The sequence below is a fragment of the Pseudoliparis swirei genome, chromosome 12 (genome assembly GCF_029220125.1).
Source record: "Pseudoliparis swirei isolate HS2019 ecotype Mariana Trench chromosome 12, NWPU_hadal_v1, whole genome shotgun sequence".
NCBI lineage: Eukaryota > Metazoa > Chordata > Actinopteri > Perciformes > Liparidae > Pseudoliparis > Pseudoliparis swirei.
This window is the reverse complement of record NC_079399.1, coordinates 17,158,347-17,176,876: the sequence shown is the minus strand read 5'-3', so window position 1 is coordinate 17,176,876 and position 18,530 is coordinate 17,158,347. Positions and strand designations below refer to the sequence as shown.

The following is an 18,530-nucleotide window of genomic DNA, read 5'->3' as shown; positions in this document are numbered from 1 at the left end:
CCTATTCACACCTGGGCCCATAAAAAATAAATATTACTGAATATTTAAAAGTGTGGCGGCTGGTGAAATTTTTTTTTTTGGGGGACGCAGTTGGGCGACGCGGTTTAAATAGCACTCAACAATGAGAAGAAAAGAGGTTTTGAGTAGAATATTGTAAAAAACAAAGCTTTATTTCAAGAACACAGCGTGCTCAACACGGTCCAATAACAACTATCAACACACTGTAACTTTGGGCATGAGGTTCAGAGCAGCTTTAAGAAACATTGGGTTGGGTTTCAGAGGTTTGCAAAATAAAAGAGTTTCACCCTCACATGAAAGAGGTTCAGAGCAGAATAGAGTCAGAAAGAGATCACATGTTACATTGGGTGACAGAGTAGACCCACTACTGTAAAGACAAGTAGCCTCCTCTCTTTAAAGTTGGCAAACTTCTCAATAACTCTCTGGTTAAAGTCAATCATGTCTGTAACCAGCCTGTTTCCATCATTCTTGAGGGAATGTGTCTGTTTTTCAGAACTTCTTTGTTGTGTTTTCGATGCCAGTTCGGTCTCCTTCTGCTGACTGTAAACAGGGTTAGCTTCATGCTGTTAGCTAGTTAGCTTCATGCTGTTAACTAGATAACTGCGGCAAGATTCGTGCTTTACACTTGTCTGAAGCTCTTTAGATCCCTCACCCCGTTGTAGTCCAGAGAGTTTCAGTCTCAGGACTTTGGAACAACAGACAGGAGAAACTAAACAGCATTACTCACTGAGCCTCCAGCTAACGGCTCCGGTTAGCAACCTGCTCCCGTAGCTCCGTGGAGCTCTCTGGGCTGAGGGAACGATACCGGTCTCTGATCTGCCGAATAGTCCAGTCACGTGAAAGCCAGAGCGCACATTTTTGTGCCCCAAGATTCACGTTTCATCCGCCAATGAGAAGTCGTCCTTGCCGAAACGACTGTGAAATGTTTGCTCGCTGCCGTACACACACGTTTGGCCGGTGTCCCGAAAATGGGGCGGGGCTTCTCTCCGTGAGGATGAGTGGCGATATATTATATTTTTTCACATTAACTTAAGTGGTTCTTGACAGGCTGACGGTCTCCCACACATATTTAGCGCATCAACGCGGTATATTTACTATTTAAATGATTTGGCATATAATGTTTTTTGACAGGATGTATTTTTTTTCTTCTTTCTATTTTTTTTCTTCTCAAAATTTTAAGAGGGGCTGCGCCCTAGCGCCCTCTATGGACGCACCGCCACTGTGTAGCAGACATCTTACCTGGTTCACCATCTCTCAAGGTGTTGTAACTATTTTATTAGTAATAATGTATATACATCTATTATATTCTTATTTAATAAGAATCTAAATATCTATATTATAGATATTTAGATATAATGTGTATTTATATATGTATTTATAGTCTTTATATATAAAGTATATACAGGCACGTGCACAGATAGAGCCCTAGTGGTGCTCAAGCACCAGCCCCTTTGCCCTGGGTGAGTAAAGTGCCCTTTTTGCTGGACAAATTTTTTTTTATTCATCCGTATTTAAGAATAAAAGTTACTCTTTCTGTCATCAAGTCCCCCCAAATGTGTTTTAATATCCGATGGGGCATTTATTTGAGTTCATGTGAGAATTTCGCCGAGACCCGCACCGCGGCGCTCACGAGCCCCCCCCCCGCCGCGCCCCTCCTTCCTCCTCCTCCTCCACTTCCTCCTCCAGGCAGGTCTCCTCGCGCCACCGAACGGCTGCACCTCCTTCTCCTCTGACCCGCAGCATCAGACACACAGGTCATGACGGTGTTTGTCCCCTGATGTTGTTTTGTGATAAATCAACCACAACATTAGCGCTGCTGAAAACATGACGTCACAACTGGTCCGACGGTTCCTAAAAAAATAAACAAACAAAAACTCCGTGATTTCAAAGCCTCGTCCAGCTGTTTACTGACGTTAGTTATGTTTAGAGAATAGAGAGAGGGAGAGAGAGAATTCAAGAGAGAGGGAGAAGAGAGAAAAGAGAGAGAGAGAGAGAGTTCTTATTCCGTTCTATTTAACGGGCTAGTCTAGGATTTGCGTGGCCAAATGTGGAGGCTCGCGGGCCTTAGTTTGAGGACCACTGCTCTTGGCTGTTGTCTATCAATATCGCTCATTTTGAAAATGACGTAAGAGGGCAATACGGATCCGTATCAGACCGGCGAGGAGGGCAATACGTGGCTGGCATGACGCCCATTAGCCAATCAGAATGCTTGTACTGTTGTTGCTATATAATAATTCATCTTTATTCATAAAGAAAATGTAAGCTAGCTGTCTGATGCTGCCAGAGGAGACGCAGGTCGAGGACAGCGTCATCAGTGTATTGATGCTAATGCTTCAATTCTGTTAGAATTTTTTTTTGGCATTGGGTGCCCTTTTTTTTGGTTTGAGCACCTGCCCCCCAAAATGTCTGTGCACGTGCCTGAGTATATATATATATAAATATGTATGTGTACATATATATGTATATATATGACCAGTGGAGAACCACTGCCCCAGACCAGTTGACTTTGTTAGTTGTGATTTTGGTCTGTACAAAACAAGATGAATCATACAAATAAACCGGTCATTCACAAAGAGTTATATTAATATTATTATGAAGTAGTATTAACTTCAGTGGCACTTGAATAGCACTTACTTATAGTATTACTTATGGTATTACTCATGGTTGTACTTATGGTAGTACTTATGGTATTTTTGTAGTTTGGCTTTCTTGAAGAAATGTTACTTTCTTGATTCTTGTTGTCCTTAGTTTGTACTCATGGTTGAATTCACTTATTGTGAGTCGCTTTGGATAAAAGCGTCTGATAAATGAAATATAATGAAGTCAATATTGCTCATAAACCGCTCTTAGTCTGGACTCTCCCCCGAGACCTGTGGACCAGGGTCTAATGCCCCGGACAACAGCTCCGAGGATCACTGAGCCTCTCAAACTCTTTCACCACGATAAGGTGGCGGTTTCGCGAAAGAGACCCCCCCCTCACCCCCGTCGCAGGCTTTGGTTCCCCCCGTCGCCGGCTCCAGTCCCCGGTGTTCTGTCGCCAGCTTTGGTTCCCCCCGTCGCCGGCTCCAGTCCCCGGTGTTCTGTCGCCAGCTTTGGTTCCCCCCGTCGCCGGCTCCAGTCCCGGTGCTCTGTCGCCAGCTTTGGTTCCCCGTCGCGGCTCCATTTCCCGGTGTTCTGTCGCCAGCTTTGGTTCCCCCCGTCGCCGGCTCCAGTCCCCGGTGTTCTGTCGCAGGCTTTGGTTCCCCCCGTCGCCGGCTCCAGTCCCCGGTGTTCTGTCGCAGGCTTTGGTTCCCCGTCGCGGCTCCAGTCCCCGGTGTTCTGTCGCCGGCTTTGGTTCCCCCCGTCGCCGGCTCCAGTCCCCGGTGTTCTGTCGCCAGCTTTGGTTCCCCCCGTCGCCGGCTCCAGTCCCCGGTGTTCTGTCGCAGGCTTTGGTTCCCCCCGTCGCCGGCTCCAGTCCCCGGTGTTCTGTCGCAGGCTTTGGTTCCCCCCGTCGCCGGCTCCAGTCCCCGGTGTTCTGTCGCAGGCTTTGGTTCCCCCCGTCGCCGGCTCCAGTCCCCGGTGTTCTGTCGCAGGCTTTGGTTCCCCCCGTCGCCGGCTCCAGTCCGCGGTGTTCTGTCGCCGCTTTGGTTCCCCGTCGCGGCTCCAGTCCCGGTGTTCTGTCGCCGCTTTGGTTCCCCGTCGCGGCTCCAGTCCCGCTGTCCTGTCGCAGGCTTTGGTTCGTCCCGTCGCCGGCTCCAGTCCCGGTGTTCTGTCGCAGGCTTTGGTTCCCCCCGTCGCCGGCTCCAGTCCCCGGTGTTCTGTCGCAGGCTTTGGTTCCCCCCGTCGCCGGCTCCAGTCCCCGGTGCTCCGTCGCCGGCTCCGGTCCCCCAGCCACGCCCTGATTGTTTCCACCTGTGTCTCGTTCCCCAGTGTATTTAGTCTGTGTCTTCCTGCTTGTTCTGGGTCTGATCGTTTTTGTTCCTGTCCCACCCACCAACCCACCCACTCTTTTTTTTTTTTTTTTTTTTTTTTTTTTTTTTTTGATGGGTATCATGATATCCCACCCACCCACCCACCCACCTACCTGTTGATGTTGACCTTGAGGACGTCTCTCACCTGGAGGACGTTCCTGAGAACGGACTTGAGGATTGCCCCCTCCTTAAGGATGTTCCTGAGGACGGCCCTCACCTGGAGGACATTCCTGAGGACGGCCTTGAGGAGGGTACTCACCTTGAAGTCAGTTCTCACCTTGAGGACCTCGGAGACAGCCCTGTGGTGGCAGGTATGGTATAGAAGATCTTTTTTTTTTTTTTTTTGGGATGGGTATCATGATATCCCACCCACCCACCCACCTACCTATTGATGTTGACCTTGAGGACGTCTCTCACCTGGAGGACGTTCCTGAGAACTGACTTGAGGATTGCCCCCTCCTTAAGGACGTTCCTGAGGACGGCCTTGAGGAGGGTACTCACCTTGAAGTCAGTTCTCACCTTGAGGACCTCGGAGACGGCCCTGTGGTGGCAGGTATACCTATTTTTTTCTTTTTGGAATGGGTATTTTTTCCAGCTCTGTGACTCTGTCCTGCATCTTGTTCTTCATTTTGTCCAGCTCTGTGACTCTGTCTTGCATCTTTCTCCCAAAGGTGCCGAGAGTCTTCTTCTTGAGCCAAAGGCAGAGGTCCTCCAGGTTCTTGCTTTGGTCCGTGAGCTGCTTGACTTCTGACTCGTGGGTCTGTTGAGACTGAGCCAGGACCTGCTTCTCCAGCTCCAACCGTGCTATCTCTTCGAGCTGCTCCTCCAATTTCTCTTCCACAGCTCTGCGTTCTGAGAGCAAGTTCTTGATGCTATTCTCCCAGCACTTTTCTCTCAGCTCGCTCTTCTGCTCAAGAGCGTTGAATTTGTCCTTCCAGACCTGGGTCTCAACTGTCTCAGTGAGACTGTCGATCGCCTCCTCCAGGATATTGCTTTGATCCGTGAGCTGCTTGACTTCTGACTCGTGGGTCTGTTGATACCGAGCCAGGACCTGCTTCTCCAGATCCAACTGTGTCTCGGCGAGCTGCTCCTCCAATTTCTCTTCCTTAGCTCTGTGTTCTGAGATCAAGTTCTTGATTTCTTTGTCCCAGAAGATTAGTCTCAGCTCGCTCTTCTGCTCAACAGCGTTGAATTTGTCTTTCCAGACCTGGGTCTCAACTGTCTCAGTGAGACTGTCGATCTCCTCCTCCAGGATCTTGCTTTGATCCGTGAGCTGCTCGACTTCTGACTCGTGGGTCTGTTGATACAGAGCCAGGACCTGCTTCTCCAGCTCCAAACGTGCTGTCTCTTCGAGCTGCTCCTCCAATTTCTCTTCCACAGCTCTGCATTCTGAGAGCAAGTTCTTGATGCTATTCTCCCAGCACTTTTCTCTCAGCTCGCTCTTCTGCTCAAGAGCGTTGAATTTGTCCTTCCAGACCTGGGTCTCAAGTTTCTGGGTGAGACTGTCTTCCAGTTGGCTCAGTTGCACCTGAGGCACCTGAGGCTCAACTTTCAGAGTTTCCAGGTCTTCGCTTTTCTCCTGCTCAGGGTCGTCGTTGCTCTCGATGAGCAGCTGGCTTTGGGTCTCAACAGTCTCAGTGAGACTGCTGATCTCCTCCTCCAGTGGAGGCTCAGCTGTCAGTGTCGCTGAACTCTTTTTTTCCATGTCTTCACTTGTCTCCTGCTCCAGCGCTTCAGTGGTCTGGCTTACCAGCTTGCTTTGATGTTTGTTCTCTTTCTGCAGCTCAATAATTTTCTTGTCCTTCTTCTGGAGCTGGTTCTTGAGATTATTGATTGTATCCTCATGACAAAAAATAATCCACTTCAGACTGGCTGTATGTGTCGGAGATCCTGGAATTTCCTTAGGTTGGCTTTGATGTTGACCTTGAGGACGTTCCTGAGAACAGACTTGAGGATTGACCCCACCTGGAGGACGTTCCTGAGGACGGCCTTGAGGAGGGTTCTCACCTTGAAGTCGGTTCTCACCTTGAGGACCTCTCTGAAGATGACCTTGGAGACGGCTCTGTGGTCGATCCTGAGGACGGAATTGTTGACCACCCTGTGCACGGCCTTGTTGATGTACTTGTTGACGGGCTTGAGGACGGCCAGCGCCGTTTCTTTGGGTATTTCCGCGATCCATTTAGTAGAGTGGAGAAGTGGATGTGTGTTGACGATCTCTGTGGTGCGTATATAATAAGACAGTGGTGGTTTATTAGTGACTGTGGCGCGCAGTAAAATACTTTGCTAGTCTTTGAATGGCTGGTTGTCAGTAATATCCTGCTGTGGAAGCTGTGGAAGCTGTAGAAGCTGTGAGAAAAAGTAATGCATCTGCTGCTATATATAGATTCTGGAGTGGCTTTAATCTGTGTCACACATGATGTCACACATGATGTCACACATGTGTTGTGACACAGATCAAAGCCGCTCCAGAACCTATTTGATGTTACAAAGGACAACTTTAAGGGGGCGGAGCATTGCATCAAATGACATCACACTTGATCACATGATGCTCTCCTGTGTGCGCGCATCACGGCTGAGGCGAGCCGAGAAGAGTTGTTGGGGGGGGGGGGGGGGGCTAGTGAGAGTGTGCTCATCTGTGTGCGCGCATCCCGGCTGAGCGATGCACGCGCCGGCATCGGAGTTCCGTCGACCCTGTATATAATAAATACTAACACATTTGTAAAATGTTTCCCCTGTTTGTCAACCTCATGGCTTATCGCCATGGAAACAGTTCATTTCCGCCGTCCACCACTGAAGAGATGACCACTATTTTAGATGTTGTGCAAGTCCCACAAACGTCGGACCATCAAGCCCTCGTGTCTGGGTTCATAATTTTAATATTATATAGAATATTATCCGTAGACAGCTTCTCCAGGAACTGCAAACGAACCCAGATGGCATCCAGTAAAAGACTACAAAACCCAGAGTGTGTGTGTGCAGGGTTTTTCCTGCATAGAGAAAATTTGGGCGCGCACCTAAGCCGTTTTCCCGAGCGCCTATGACATGGGGGAGACGAAAATTACAGTGGCGGGTGGAGATTTCACCCTGTTATAATAGTAGGGGAGACACTGGACTTGATAAGCATTTCTTCTTGTCTGATCAATACGCAACTGTGAGGTGCGCGAATAGACAGAGCGGCCAGCTGCTGATCACTCACTCAACAGCCCGACCTGCACGAATAGAAATAAATAGAAGAAATTTTTTTTTTGGAAGCACCGAAGACCCATTTTGACCCAGGAAAAACCCGGCATACATAGGTCTCCGTCCTCTTCTTCCAACATGGTAGGTCCTCGCTCTCTCTTGAGAGTAAAGGGAAGAGAGGGGGAACGTCGGGGGCCCGAGTCCCTTCTATTGGGAAGAATTGATGTAAGCATGTGTTTATCATCGAATCAGCAGAGCTTTGTCAGCAGCTATTCTTCAATAAAGCATGTCTTCTTGTACTGCAGGAAAGAAGAGTGAACAGCAACAAAAACAGGATACATTCATTGTAAAGAATACACAGGAAATGAAATATGACTACGCAATATATACACGCAAACATTTTAGGTTTCTAGAAGGGCGCATTCGATCATAAAAGTTGCGTTGTGAAGGCGCGTGTAACCCCGGCTTAAGACGTCTGTGGAGTAGACATTGGACTGAGACACTTTGAATGTTATTGAGTGAAACGCTGATTTAGTTTCTTGTCTCCTCTCAAGACTGAAGTTGCACTATGAAGTCGCTGCTGGTTCAACTCCGCCGGACTTCTGCAACAAGCACGATCCTGCCGTCACCATCACTTTCATCTGTCCGTCGAGCAGACACTCAGTAGGTCACACACACACACACACACACTATCCAAACTTTTGTCTACTTGATTTGTTTTAATCTGGTGCTCACACTTTTGATTCCGAGAGACGTTAAGAAACAATCTTCCTTCTTTCTTGATACCAATCCTAATACTTGTGTATTAGCTTTTCTGATACTGGTATCGGAGACAACTTTGCGGTTCCCGCTTTAATCGACGTGTCCTTTTGGTTTCCCAGGGCAGCACTCCTAAGATGACAGCGGGGTCGAACTGTCGCTACGAGGTGGAGTGGGTGACCGAATACGCATGTCACAGAGACTACCTGGAGAGCCACACCTGTAAAATGACCAGCAAGCAGCACGACATCTCCATAGACCTCACGCCTCTCACCTTGAGCTGTAAGTACTTCTTCCTCGACACCAGGGGTCCTAAACTAGCACCCCAGGGGCCCTAAACTAGCACCCCAGGGGCCAGAGACTGTCACCGAACCCCATAACAACTAAATATTTAATTCATTTAACTTATCGTAGTTTTTAATTATAAGATGCTCTAATCTCAGGTTTTTATACCGCAATTATAAAACGGATCGTTCTTGTCCTTGATTATGATCCGAGTGCGTCTCCAGGCCGGCTCACTGTGGGCCGACTGTATCTACGTCTCTCACACCTGACCGTGGCGAGTTGTGTCAGAGTATAAGAGAGGTAGTGCATAGCGGGAACAAAATAACAAGGATGCATTTGGATGCGATTACCATGGCAACGGGCAAAGTCTAAAGCATCCGGGTCGGTCTGACCGCGAAACAGAATTTGTGCTCGGTTCAGAGATGGATTTTCAAACATTCACCAAAATGGAGCAAAATTAGGCTCTAGTCAGTTTTTGGCACAGAAAAAAAAAAAGGGTAGATGTACCTCTGTGGTATCAGCTGTTCTGTTTTGTTTTTAAATGTGTTACTTGTGATTTTATGTGAATATTATGTTGTTATTTATTTTATAAAACACCAGTACATGTATATAATGACCCTTTATAAAAGCAATACGCCTCTTGCTTCATTGAACCTCTTGAGGGAGTGAGCAGCAGCCAACAGGCTGAACATTTTTAATCATCTTCTCTTCCACCTGGTTCTTATCAGTGGTTTCCACGCTAGAGACATGGAAGAGACAAACTGGAATCCCATCTTGCTGAACTCTGATCGATGGTTCCTCCTTTATTGTGTTCTCCACAATAACATATATAACCTGCAAGAATGATTGGCTCACAGGGACGCTGTTTTTATCCCAGTCAGTGGAAGTAGCTTCATGAGTAAACTGTACTGGCCTTCCTGGTTTTTTGTCAGCTCATAGTTAGAAATAGAAGAAAGAAAGAAGAAAAAAGTCCCACTCCGTCTCAGAGTTCATGCACGTGGTTTCTTATGTTTAAAGTCAGATACAGCTGAATTGAAGCTGATTGCTGTTAGTGTTGTTGCCCATATAATCAGATTTACTAGAAATGTGACAACACGGTCCATTGGTACTTACGATAAGACGATGATGATAATAATCAGTCACTGGACAAATATGTCAATTTACATTGCTGCTTTGTGTGTGTGTGTGTGTGTGTGTAGCTACAGAAGCCCCATACTACGCACACTCTGGGCCCAATGACGGGGTTGACAGCTACGTCTACTACCTGAACGTGTGTGGAGAGATCCCCACTAACGAATGTGGAGAACACCAGTTTGTATCGTCCTGCCAGGTGAAGAAGACCGGCGACGTGAAGAAGGTGGCTGGAAGATATCAGAACCAGACATTACGGTAATGTGTATGTGTGTGTGTGTGTGTGTCTGTCAGTCAGTCCGTCCACTGGTTGATGTTTCAAGTCAAGAGTTCGTTTGTATTTTCTGCTTGTCAGTCAGCTCTGATGCTCCTTTTTGATTTTGATGGTGCAATCAACTGAGAGGGAAACAAAAATCACGGTTTCACAAAGACTTTGTAGTAACAGAAGTGAGTTTTGCTTTAATACAAGGGAACAATGGAGAGCTTAGTTTGAATGTTGCAGTCGAGCAATAAATTGTATCCTGTAAAAACATCAGCGAGCAGGAATCGGGCTGCTTTGCTGATGTTGAAACCTGAAGCTGTGTTATTTATCGTGCCATTGTTCTGTCCTGTAAAACACCTTCACATTTCTTTAACCTGTTTGCCCGCTTGCCAAACCTTTCTGTTTGACTTGTTAACACAAAGTTCTTTGTTGAAGAATCACTTGTTATCTTGCAACGCAGGGTTTGAACAAAGAAATGCGGTTGCAGCAAAAAGACAAAAACAGGAGTGGATTCCTGCGATGCGTTGTTTTGAATATGCATCAAGAGGAACGCAGCAACAAAAACACTGAGCAAATAACAGCCGTAAATAATTCCAGCAACTTAAAATATGTTTGATCACCAAGCATTATGGATTTAAACACAGGGTCCGCAATCTATAACAATACCACAACTATAATGTGATAATAATAAGCATTATAACTAAAATCTTGCCAAAAATCTGGTTACTTAGTCCTTAAGTTCTTAATTAAATAAGTTTCATGTACACTATTTATTTCTAGCATCATATTGTAATACAGATTGATATCATGATATATAAAGACCTATATATTGTGATACAAGATGTTAGCCCTAACTTTACTCCAACCCTGCGTTTACCTTTCCAATGTTGATTAGTGTAATTCTGTCGTATAACGTACGCTCGTTCAAACTGAAATGTAAAAAGTCCACAGAAGCTACCGGCCACCACATCTTAATGCTGTAGCCTTTTATTTGTGAATTGTGTTTAAAAAAAGAAAAGAAAACCAGTCTGGGTCAGAAATGATCCACAGACATTACAGGTGTAACTTCTTAAACAGTGCCGGTACATTTTCTTTTAACCTCTCAACCCTGTTTTTATCTGCAGTTATTCAGATGGAGATCTGACTCTGATCTACCCAGATGGGGTCAGATGCTCCTCCGGCTTCCTGAGAATGACCATCATCAACTTTGAGTGCAGCAAGAATGCATGTAAGACAAGTTTCTCAAGAAGATTATTAGCACACAATCATCATTTTTTGTTGACATTATTTCTGGTGTATTTTGTTTATGTCTATAATACTCCAATGCTACTTCTGATCTGATGATATTTTGGCACCACCCTGAGGTCGTATAAAGGATTACATGGGGGCAGACAGCATTACATGTCATTTAGCTGACGCTTTTATCCAAAGCGACTTACAATCCTGTTGCATTCATACACTGTAGACGCAGCAACAGGGAGCAATGCAGGGTTAAGTGTCTTGCTCAAGGACACATCGACTAGGGCGGGGATTGAACCTCCAACCCCCTCTAAGACGTACTGCTATCATAAGATGGTTCTCCTATTATATATTATGTTCATTCTATTTGTCCTGTAAACAATGAACTTTGTCAGTGAAATTAGGAGGATTCATTTGATGAATTTCATCTTGTTTTTTTATTGTGTAACATTATACTGTCTGAGCCAAAGGAACACAACATTTATTATCTTGTGTTTACTATCTCTAGCTTTCTCCCTGTCCACATTTTACAGGTAAAACTAAAAAAATACAATGTCGTATAAGGAATACGACAATTTGTATTTTTTAGTTTTACAATTCAGAGTTTCTCAAAAAATCTGTCCCCCAAATCCTGGATTATAGTGCTTTACTGCCACCTTGAGTGATTTTAAGTGCTTTACTGCCACATTTTCAAACTGTACATTTGGTAAGGTGGCAGTAAAGCACCATTTATGAAAGATTGTCAGTCAGGTGGAATCTCGTCAAAACTCGCCCTTAACCCACGCTCTGCCTCACTTTCTGCAGCCAACGGTGGGCGAGGGAATCCCGTCTTTGCGGGGGAGACGGACTGCACTTATTACTTTGACTGGGAGACGGCCTTCGCCTGCGTCAAGGAGAAAGAGAATCTACTGTGTCGAGTCAGAGACGACAACAAACACTACGACCTTTCACCCCTCACAAGATACCCTGGTGAGAAGCAATTGGTTGTGGCCACAGCCACATCAATGTAGAACCTTTCCCGCTCCGCCCGTTGTTGCTGAAGCCTCACCTTTCCTCCGTGTCTCTCTGGGCTGCTTCAGGTTCAGATGCCGGTGGGAACTGGGAGGCGGTGGATGCTAAATCTCCAAAGCCGGACTCCCGTTTCTACCTGAATGTCTGTCACAAACTCATCCAGACGGGTGCAGCTGCCAACTGCCCTGTGAACGCCTCCATCTGTGCCGTGGGTAAGAGTCTATGCAAGGGGGGAGCATGACGGTGCTAGACAGACGTGGGGAGGCCGAGGAGTTGTACACACGTTGCCAAAGTCATGAAAGTTCCCGGCATAGTTGTAGCCTTAGTTTATTGATTGTTCCCCTCCCTCCCTCAGATAAGACACTCGGGGCCATCAGCCTGGGCAGCTTCCTCTCATCTCCCCAGAAGACAAATATAGGAAACGACATCCGACTGGTGTATACCGATGGAAGCTTCTGCATCAATAAAAAGACGAGGATCCAAACTATCCTGACCCTCAAGTGCAAACCGGGTAGGCTGAACAAAGAGAGGCGTGGTCATCAAGACATATTTATCTTTAATTTGTTTGATGTGTGTTTCTCCCTAATTGATGTCTAATTGTCTCCACCTTCCCCTTTTCTCCTTCTCACCCTCCTTGCAGGAGATCTGGAGAGCGCTCCCGTCCTTCGTAGTGTTTCCTCTGATGGATGCGTGTACGAGTTGGAGTGGTACACTGCCACCGCCTGCGTCCTCTCCAAGACTCAGGGAGACGACTGCAAAGTGGAGGATCCTCAGGCTGGTATGAGCGTTTGATCGCCGCGGTAACCGACTGATCAATATTTCCCTTGCGCCAGAAAAACCCAGCAGGGGAGGAAAGGCGAGAAAGAAGCAATTATGATTAATACGTTTTAGCTCAAAACCTCTACCGTGATCCGTCGTGTTTTGAGCATCCAATCCTAATTTTTTTTAATCTGCTGTGAGTTTTCCTCCAGCCGAGTCATCCCTTTCTGAAATCATGAGAGGGCTTCGACTTCAGGCTGCAACTTTTACTTTCTAAACTAATCAATTGACAGCTTCACAAATGAGGATGAGGAATTGCCCCGAACAATTGGATCGCAACTCGTTTACTGGATAAATACCCCCAAAAAATGTGGTCCCCATTAATCACCATGACAAAAAAACATGGGAAAATAAGGTCCAAGCGGAAAAATAACTTTTAACTGGACGTATAATCCAACCAACATTCCAAATATATTTTACGAGTGTATAAAATGTAGAAAAGTATCAAATCCTCTAATTTGTGAAGCTGTCCGTCAGTCTATTTTTAAATTGGTTCTAGAGTTACGCTTTCATGAAACATTCAGTCTTTGAGGGAAAACAAGCAGAAGCTCTAATAGACACGTATTTAAGAAGTGACCCGACTCTTCAAGAGGAAACAAGTACGGCAGCAAGATTATGGCCACAATGATAATCCCAAGGATTTGTTCATCAATATTGAGATCACGGTTATTTACCACGATGGATGTTTGGACTCCACTCTCATGCTCCTCTAACTGGCCTGCGTTGCTCCACAGGGTTCTCCTTCGACTTGTCGCCTCTCTCCAAAGCCGCCGGTGGCTTCTACAACCTCACCAGCGGCAACTACGACTACTACATCAACGTCTGTGGTGCCGTCAAGGCGGCCAGCTGTCCCGAGAAGGCCGGCACGTGCCAGGTCGAAAAGAGGTACGGCATGGGCACGCAAGCAGGAAGCACTCATTCACACACTGCTGGAGTTCTCCACAACCACATAGTTGACAATATGATCTTTTATTCTACTTTTTCTTTCCACCACATCAGTGCTTGGAGTCTTGGGGAAGCGAACTCCCGCCTGTCGTACTACGATGGCCTGATCCAGCTCACCTACAGTAACGGCTCCCAGTACAACAACAAAGAACACACTCTCAGATCCTCGCTCATCTCTTTCCTCTGTGACCCGGAAGCTGGAGCTGGTTATCCCGAATTCCAGGTAAAACTTTCTCTCCACGTTGCTGATGGACTACATTTGTTTATTTATGGTATTTGGTTAGCCTCTGTGTGACTTGTACTTTTAATCTTAATTTTCTGCATCCAGGTTGAGGACAGTTACACGTATAACTTCCGCTGGTATACATCCTACGCATGTCCTGAAAGGCCTCACGAGTGTCTGGTGACAGATCCCACCACTCTGGAGCAGTACGACTTATCCAGGTAATGCACGCATACATATTGTGTTAATTCCCCGAGCAACCAAGATACACAAAACGACATACACATTACTGCATTGGCGTACTTTACCACATTGTAGGTAGAAAATAAATCTGCAGCTGGGGAGGGAGTAATTAATAAGAGAACTCATAACACTATGTTGTTTTCTTCTGAATAGGCCCAACGGTAGTTTATCTTCAAAGCTGCAATATTACGATAATATTGTGATTTATGGGCTAAGTATTTCTTTATTAGTATATTTTGAGTAGATCTTCCACCTCGAGCATAACACATGGCAAGTGGTGGCTTTTGGTGTAATGAGCTTGATCCTATCGAGGAAAGTTAAGCAAAGTGGTTCCATGACACTAACTCCATAAACTTTTTTTTTTTTTTAAATCATCATCATGTATGATTCTATAACACTCTCATAAATGTCATTTTTCTCTCTCATAAATGTACCACATTTCCGGGTATTATCCCCACTTCCCTCCATAATCATTAATTTTGTTTAACCTACGATGGCCTTAATATGGTGTAGTACAAAACCCACTTGTTCAAATATTGACACAATCAAGATAAAAAAAGAACAAACAGAAAGAGAATCATATTTTGTCCCCTTCTTCTGCCTCCAGCTTGTCACGCTCTTCCTCCACTAGCAACTGGCAGGTCATGGATTTGTCTGACTCCATGAACCTGAAGAAGTACTACATCAACATATGTCGGCCTATCAACGCTGTACCGGGCTGCGACCGCCATGCGTCCATCTGCCAGATGAAGTACATCTCCGAGCAGGTCTGTGAAGTCCAGAAACAGAATTTTAACTTTTTTTTAAACTATGAAAATATCCCGTAATGCACCTTTTCTAAAACGGCAACATTCATAAACGCATGTGATAGCCGGTCAAAGATACAAAACACCAGGAATTAGATTCAGGAGCCGTTTCCTTCTCTCTGTCTTCAGGGCTCCCCGAAGGAGGCCGTGTCCGTCAGCAACATGGGTATTTCCAAGCGAGGGCCGATCATCGAGGCGCAGGACCGGCTGCTGCTGGAGTTCACAGACGGCTCGGCCTGCGTGTCGGACGGCCTGACGCTCACGCACACCACGCGCATCCACCTGGTCTGCTCCAGAGGAACGGTGGTGAGTCGCCGCTGTTCATCCAGCGGAGCGCTTGCTTGTTGACGCTCGGCGTCTGAGGTGTGGCTCTGTTTGTGTTCCGCAGTCAATGGGCCCGAGGTTCCTGATTTACCAGAACTGCACTGCCAACTTCATGTGGGAGACCAGGGCGGCCTGCGCTATTAAAACCACCACGAACACCGTGAGTCCAGCTGCGTTACAACATCCTCTCATCCCGTGTTTCGCTTGTGTAGGCATGCGGATGAGACGACAATATGGAAAGATGTGACGCTGGGAAATGTATATAATTACAATATTTGGAAATGGTGTCTTTGTGTCTCAGAACTGTGCCGTGGTGGATCCCAACACTGGCTTTGAGTTCAACCTTCAGCTTTTGGCTTCTAAGACTGGATACACGACAAAAGCGAATGGCAAAGAATTCCGGGTAAGATAGTTTGAGTCATGACACTTTGCGAAACATAAATAATGCATCTCTCATGCATTGTTTCGATGTATTAGTGTGATGTAGCTGAAGTGTGGGAGCTGTTTATACACATAGCTTTTTATATGGCTCTGGTATCACATGTGTTGTGGCCAGTCATGCTCCCAACAGTATGGGATTTTATTGTATTATCTTATTTATATAAACTGGGTGTTTAATAAAGCTTTACATTTTTTTTAAAACACTGCAACCAACAATTATTACAATGAGGGATTCATCTTTTCATATTTTCATATGTCTATATCATATTTGAGAGTAGTGAACCATCACCAACCAATACAAATAATTAAATATTGACATTTCAGCTTTTTCCTTGAAGAACAAGAATTTATCAATTGTCAAAATAGCTTATTTTCTGTTTCTGCTCTTAAATTATACCGTCACACTGCGGTTCAGCAGTAAATACCATGTCCCGTGTCCCGTCAAAACGCAATGAATTCTTCAAAAGGTTCCTAGTCTCTGGGAGAAGTTCCTGCAGTAGAAAAAGAGGCTTTGCATGCATCACTCCAATCTTTCCCTTTTCTTTTTTCCCATAGTGTTTTAAAAGCATCATGATACTTTTGTCTCTGAAATATAAGGCCAGCACCCCCTTCAAAATACGACAGAAGTGTAACCCTTCCTCCTCAACACCCTGTAGGTGAACATCTGCGCTGACGTGGCAGAGTGCGGAGCGGGCATGGCCGGCTGTGAGCTGGATGAGGGGCATCCGCTGAGCCCGGTCGGGGTGGAGAAGACCCTCCAGTACTCCACCGATGGCCTGCTCACACTAACGTACAAGGGGAACCTGGACGAGCCCACGGGTATTGAATCACATTGACCCAAAGTCTCATGTTTCAACATGCAGTAGTTCACTTCAGCTGTGGCGACATTGCGTAATCCTGTATTTACAGCTGTGTGACTTCAAACATTGAAGATGTTTAAAGATGAAACATTTTCTTAACTCTGCACTTTTTTTCCCCTCTATCTACATTTCCCTTCTGCATCAGCGACTCGGGACACCTTCACCATCAATTTTGTGTGTAATATGACCGCTCAACCCGGCTCCTTAAAACTGCTGCGAGAGGACCTGAGTTCTTCTGCGACCCACGTGGTGCACAACGCCTTCTTTGAGTTCTCCACTGCGCTGGCCTGCATCCCTGCTCCAGTTGACTGCCAGATCATTGGTACGGACACACACACACACACACACACACACACACAGAATATTAAACCATTTAAGAATTGTCAAACTACTTATCCTTTTCTTGTGTGTGTAAAACTACTTTTCTGTTGCCTCTAGATTCCCATGGTCATCAGTATGACCTCAGGCACTTGATCCGGGACAGGGAGGACAGCCCCTGGATCGCCATAGATACAGGTGCTGTGAAATCCCGCAGCTTTTACATCAACGTCTGCAAACCTCTCCCTCCAGTGAGTGGCTGTCCAGGTCAGTACGCTCCTTCATGTTCCCCCACCTGATCCGCTGACATGCACACACACTAAATAAGAGATATTAACTGGCTTTTGATGGGATCTGCAACACCTAATTATATATCAATTGCGTCTTTGATGCACGATGTGCCAACTCTGACAAGAGACCTTTCTGACTAGAAAACGTGAAGGAACAATCCAAATGTGTCCAGAGTGACATCAGCTGTTGCCTAGGAACATAATTCGGGAGAAACGGTCTATAACGGAATATTTCATCCCACCAGTCAGAGACAATCAAAAATAAATCCTTTATTTATTTACAACTGAAGCTTGAGAATGATGTGATAAAATATGATTCTAATAATAGCTCTATACTTTTCAAAGATCAGTGTGCTTTAAAAAAAGAGTAACTGATTTAAACAAGGACAAATGGACAGTAACAAGACAGTAGATGCTAAAATATGAAAATGAAAAGAAAAACCTCACCTGTAGTGCTAATATTTTGCAATGTCTCTTGTTCTATGAAACTGCTCACTACGAGGTCTGTGAATTACAGTCTGCCAGTTAAATACCGGTACATTATTTTGTTCTCTCCAGTCGGTCCTTTGGGTGCCTGTGGCATGATTGATGGGAAGAAATACAACCTGGGATACGTCCAGTCGAGCCCCCAGGCGGCGGAGGACGGCTCCATCAGCATCGTGTACCAGAACGGAGACCTGTGCGGCGCCGCTTCCCGCTACTCCACACGCATCATCTTCCAGTGCGATAACAACCCGGTGAGTGAGATAACAGCGTAAGCAACAAGAACATGTAGAATGCGCATATGGACTTTTAGTGTAGGGAAAGGGGAGTCTGTTACATATATGAGTTAGCTATTTGGATATTCCACGGGAACAAAATGTCTTAGTGTGTGTGTGTCTTTTATTTTTAAGGGCTCCCCCATGTTTGACCGTAAAGATGGTTGTGAATACGTCTTCATCTGGAGGACCTCGGAGGCCTGCCCCATCAGGAAGTCTCAAGGTGTGTGTGTGTGTGTCAAAGTGGTGAGAATTGTGGATATCAACGTTTTAAGATTAAAACTGCTGTTATTTTGGTATGTGTGCAGATAGCGCTGCTGTTTTAAATGTTTGTAATTGTGGTCGATACAAGGACAACATTCACCGCTAATGTTGATTAAACTGTGATGGCGGACAAACGAGAGTCTGTGCCTCCGTGGTCACCATCCAACATGTGTCCTCCCAGGTGATAACTGCCAGGTGCGTGACCTCAAGAGTGGCTACCTGTTAGATCTGAGCTCTCTGAAGGGTCAAGATTACCCCATCAGCAGCGATAAGTACGTCTACCACCTGTCGGTCTGCGGGGGGCTCAAGAAAGGGATCTGCACCCACAAGGACACGGGCCTCGAAACCGTCTCCTCCTGCCAAGTGCAAGGGGACAACCACAAGATTGCAGGTATTGCAAAAAA

The 18,530-nt window shown here is 45.9% G+C and overlaps 1 protein-coding gene across 1 annotated transcript in view; it reads left to right on the top strand.

Moving 5' to 3' along the window:
* Positions 1-18,530, top strand: part of igf2r (insulin-like growth factor 2 receptor) — a 54,381-nt gene that overhangs the window by 16,947 nt on the left and 18,904 nt on the right. Inside the window, exons 7-27 of the mRNA XM_056427720.1 lie at positions 7,703-7,811; positions 8,030-8,189; positions 9,392-9,581; positions 10,710-10,813; positions 11,629-11,793; positions 11,904-12,047; positions 12,191-12,346; positions 12,476-12,613; positions 13,389-13,539; positions 13,654-13,822; positions 13,928-14,043; positions 14,673-14,832; positions 15,001-15,177; positions 15,260-15,355; positions 15,497-15,598; positions 16,293-16,455; positions 16,642-16,818; positions 16,935-17,081; positions 17,663-17,841; positions 17,998-18,085; positions 18,308-18,517. Coding sequence (XP_056283695.1) covers positions 7,703-7,811; positions 8,030-8,189; positions 9,392-9,581; positions 10,710-10,813; positions 11,629-11,793; positions 11,904-12,047; positions 12,191-12,346; positions 12,476-12,613; positions 13,389-13,539; positions 13,654-13,822; positions 13,928-14,043; positions 14,673-14,832; positions 15,001-15,177; positions 15,260-15,355; positions 15,497-15,598; positions 16,293-16,455; positions 16,642-16,818; positions 16,935-17,081; positions 17,663-17,841; positions 17,998-18,085; positions 18,308-18,517 — 3,101 coding nt within the window. The remainder of the gene's footprint in view (positions 1-7,702; positions 7,812-8,029; positions 8,190-9,391; positions 9,582-10,709; positions 10,814-11,628; positions 11,794-11,903; positions 12,048-12,190; positions 12,347-12,475; positions 12,614-13,388; positions 13,540-13,653; positions 13,823-13,927; positions 14,044-14,672; positions 14,833-15,000; positions 15,178-15,259; positions 15,356-15,496; positions 15,599-16,292; positions 16,456-16,641; positions 16,819-16,934; positions 17,082-17,662; positions 17,842-17,997; positions 18,086-18,307; positions 18,518-18,530) is intronic.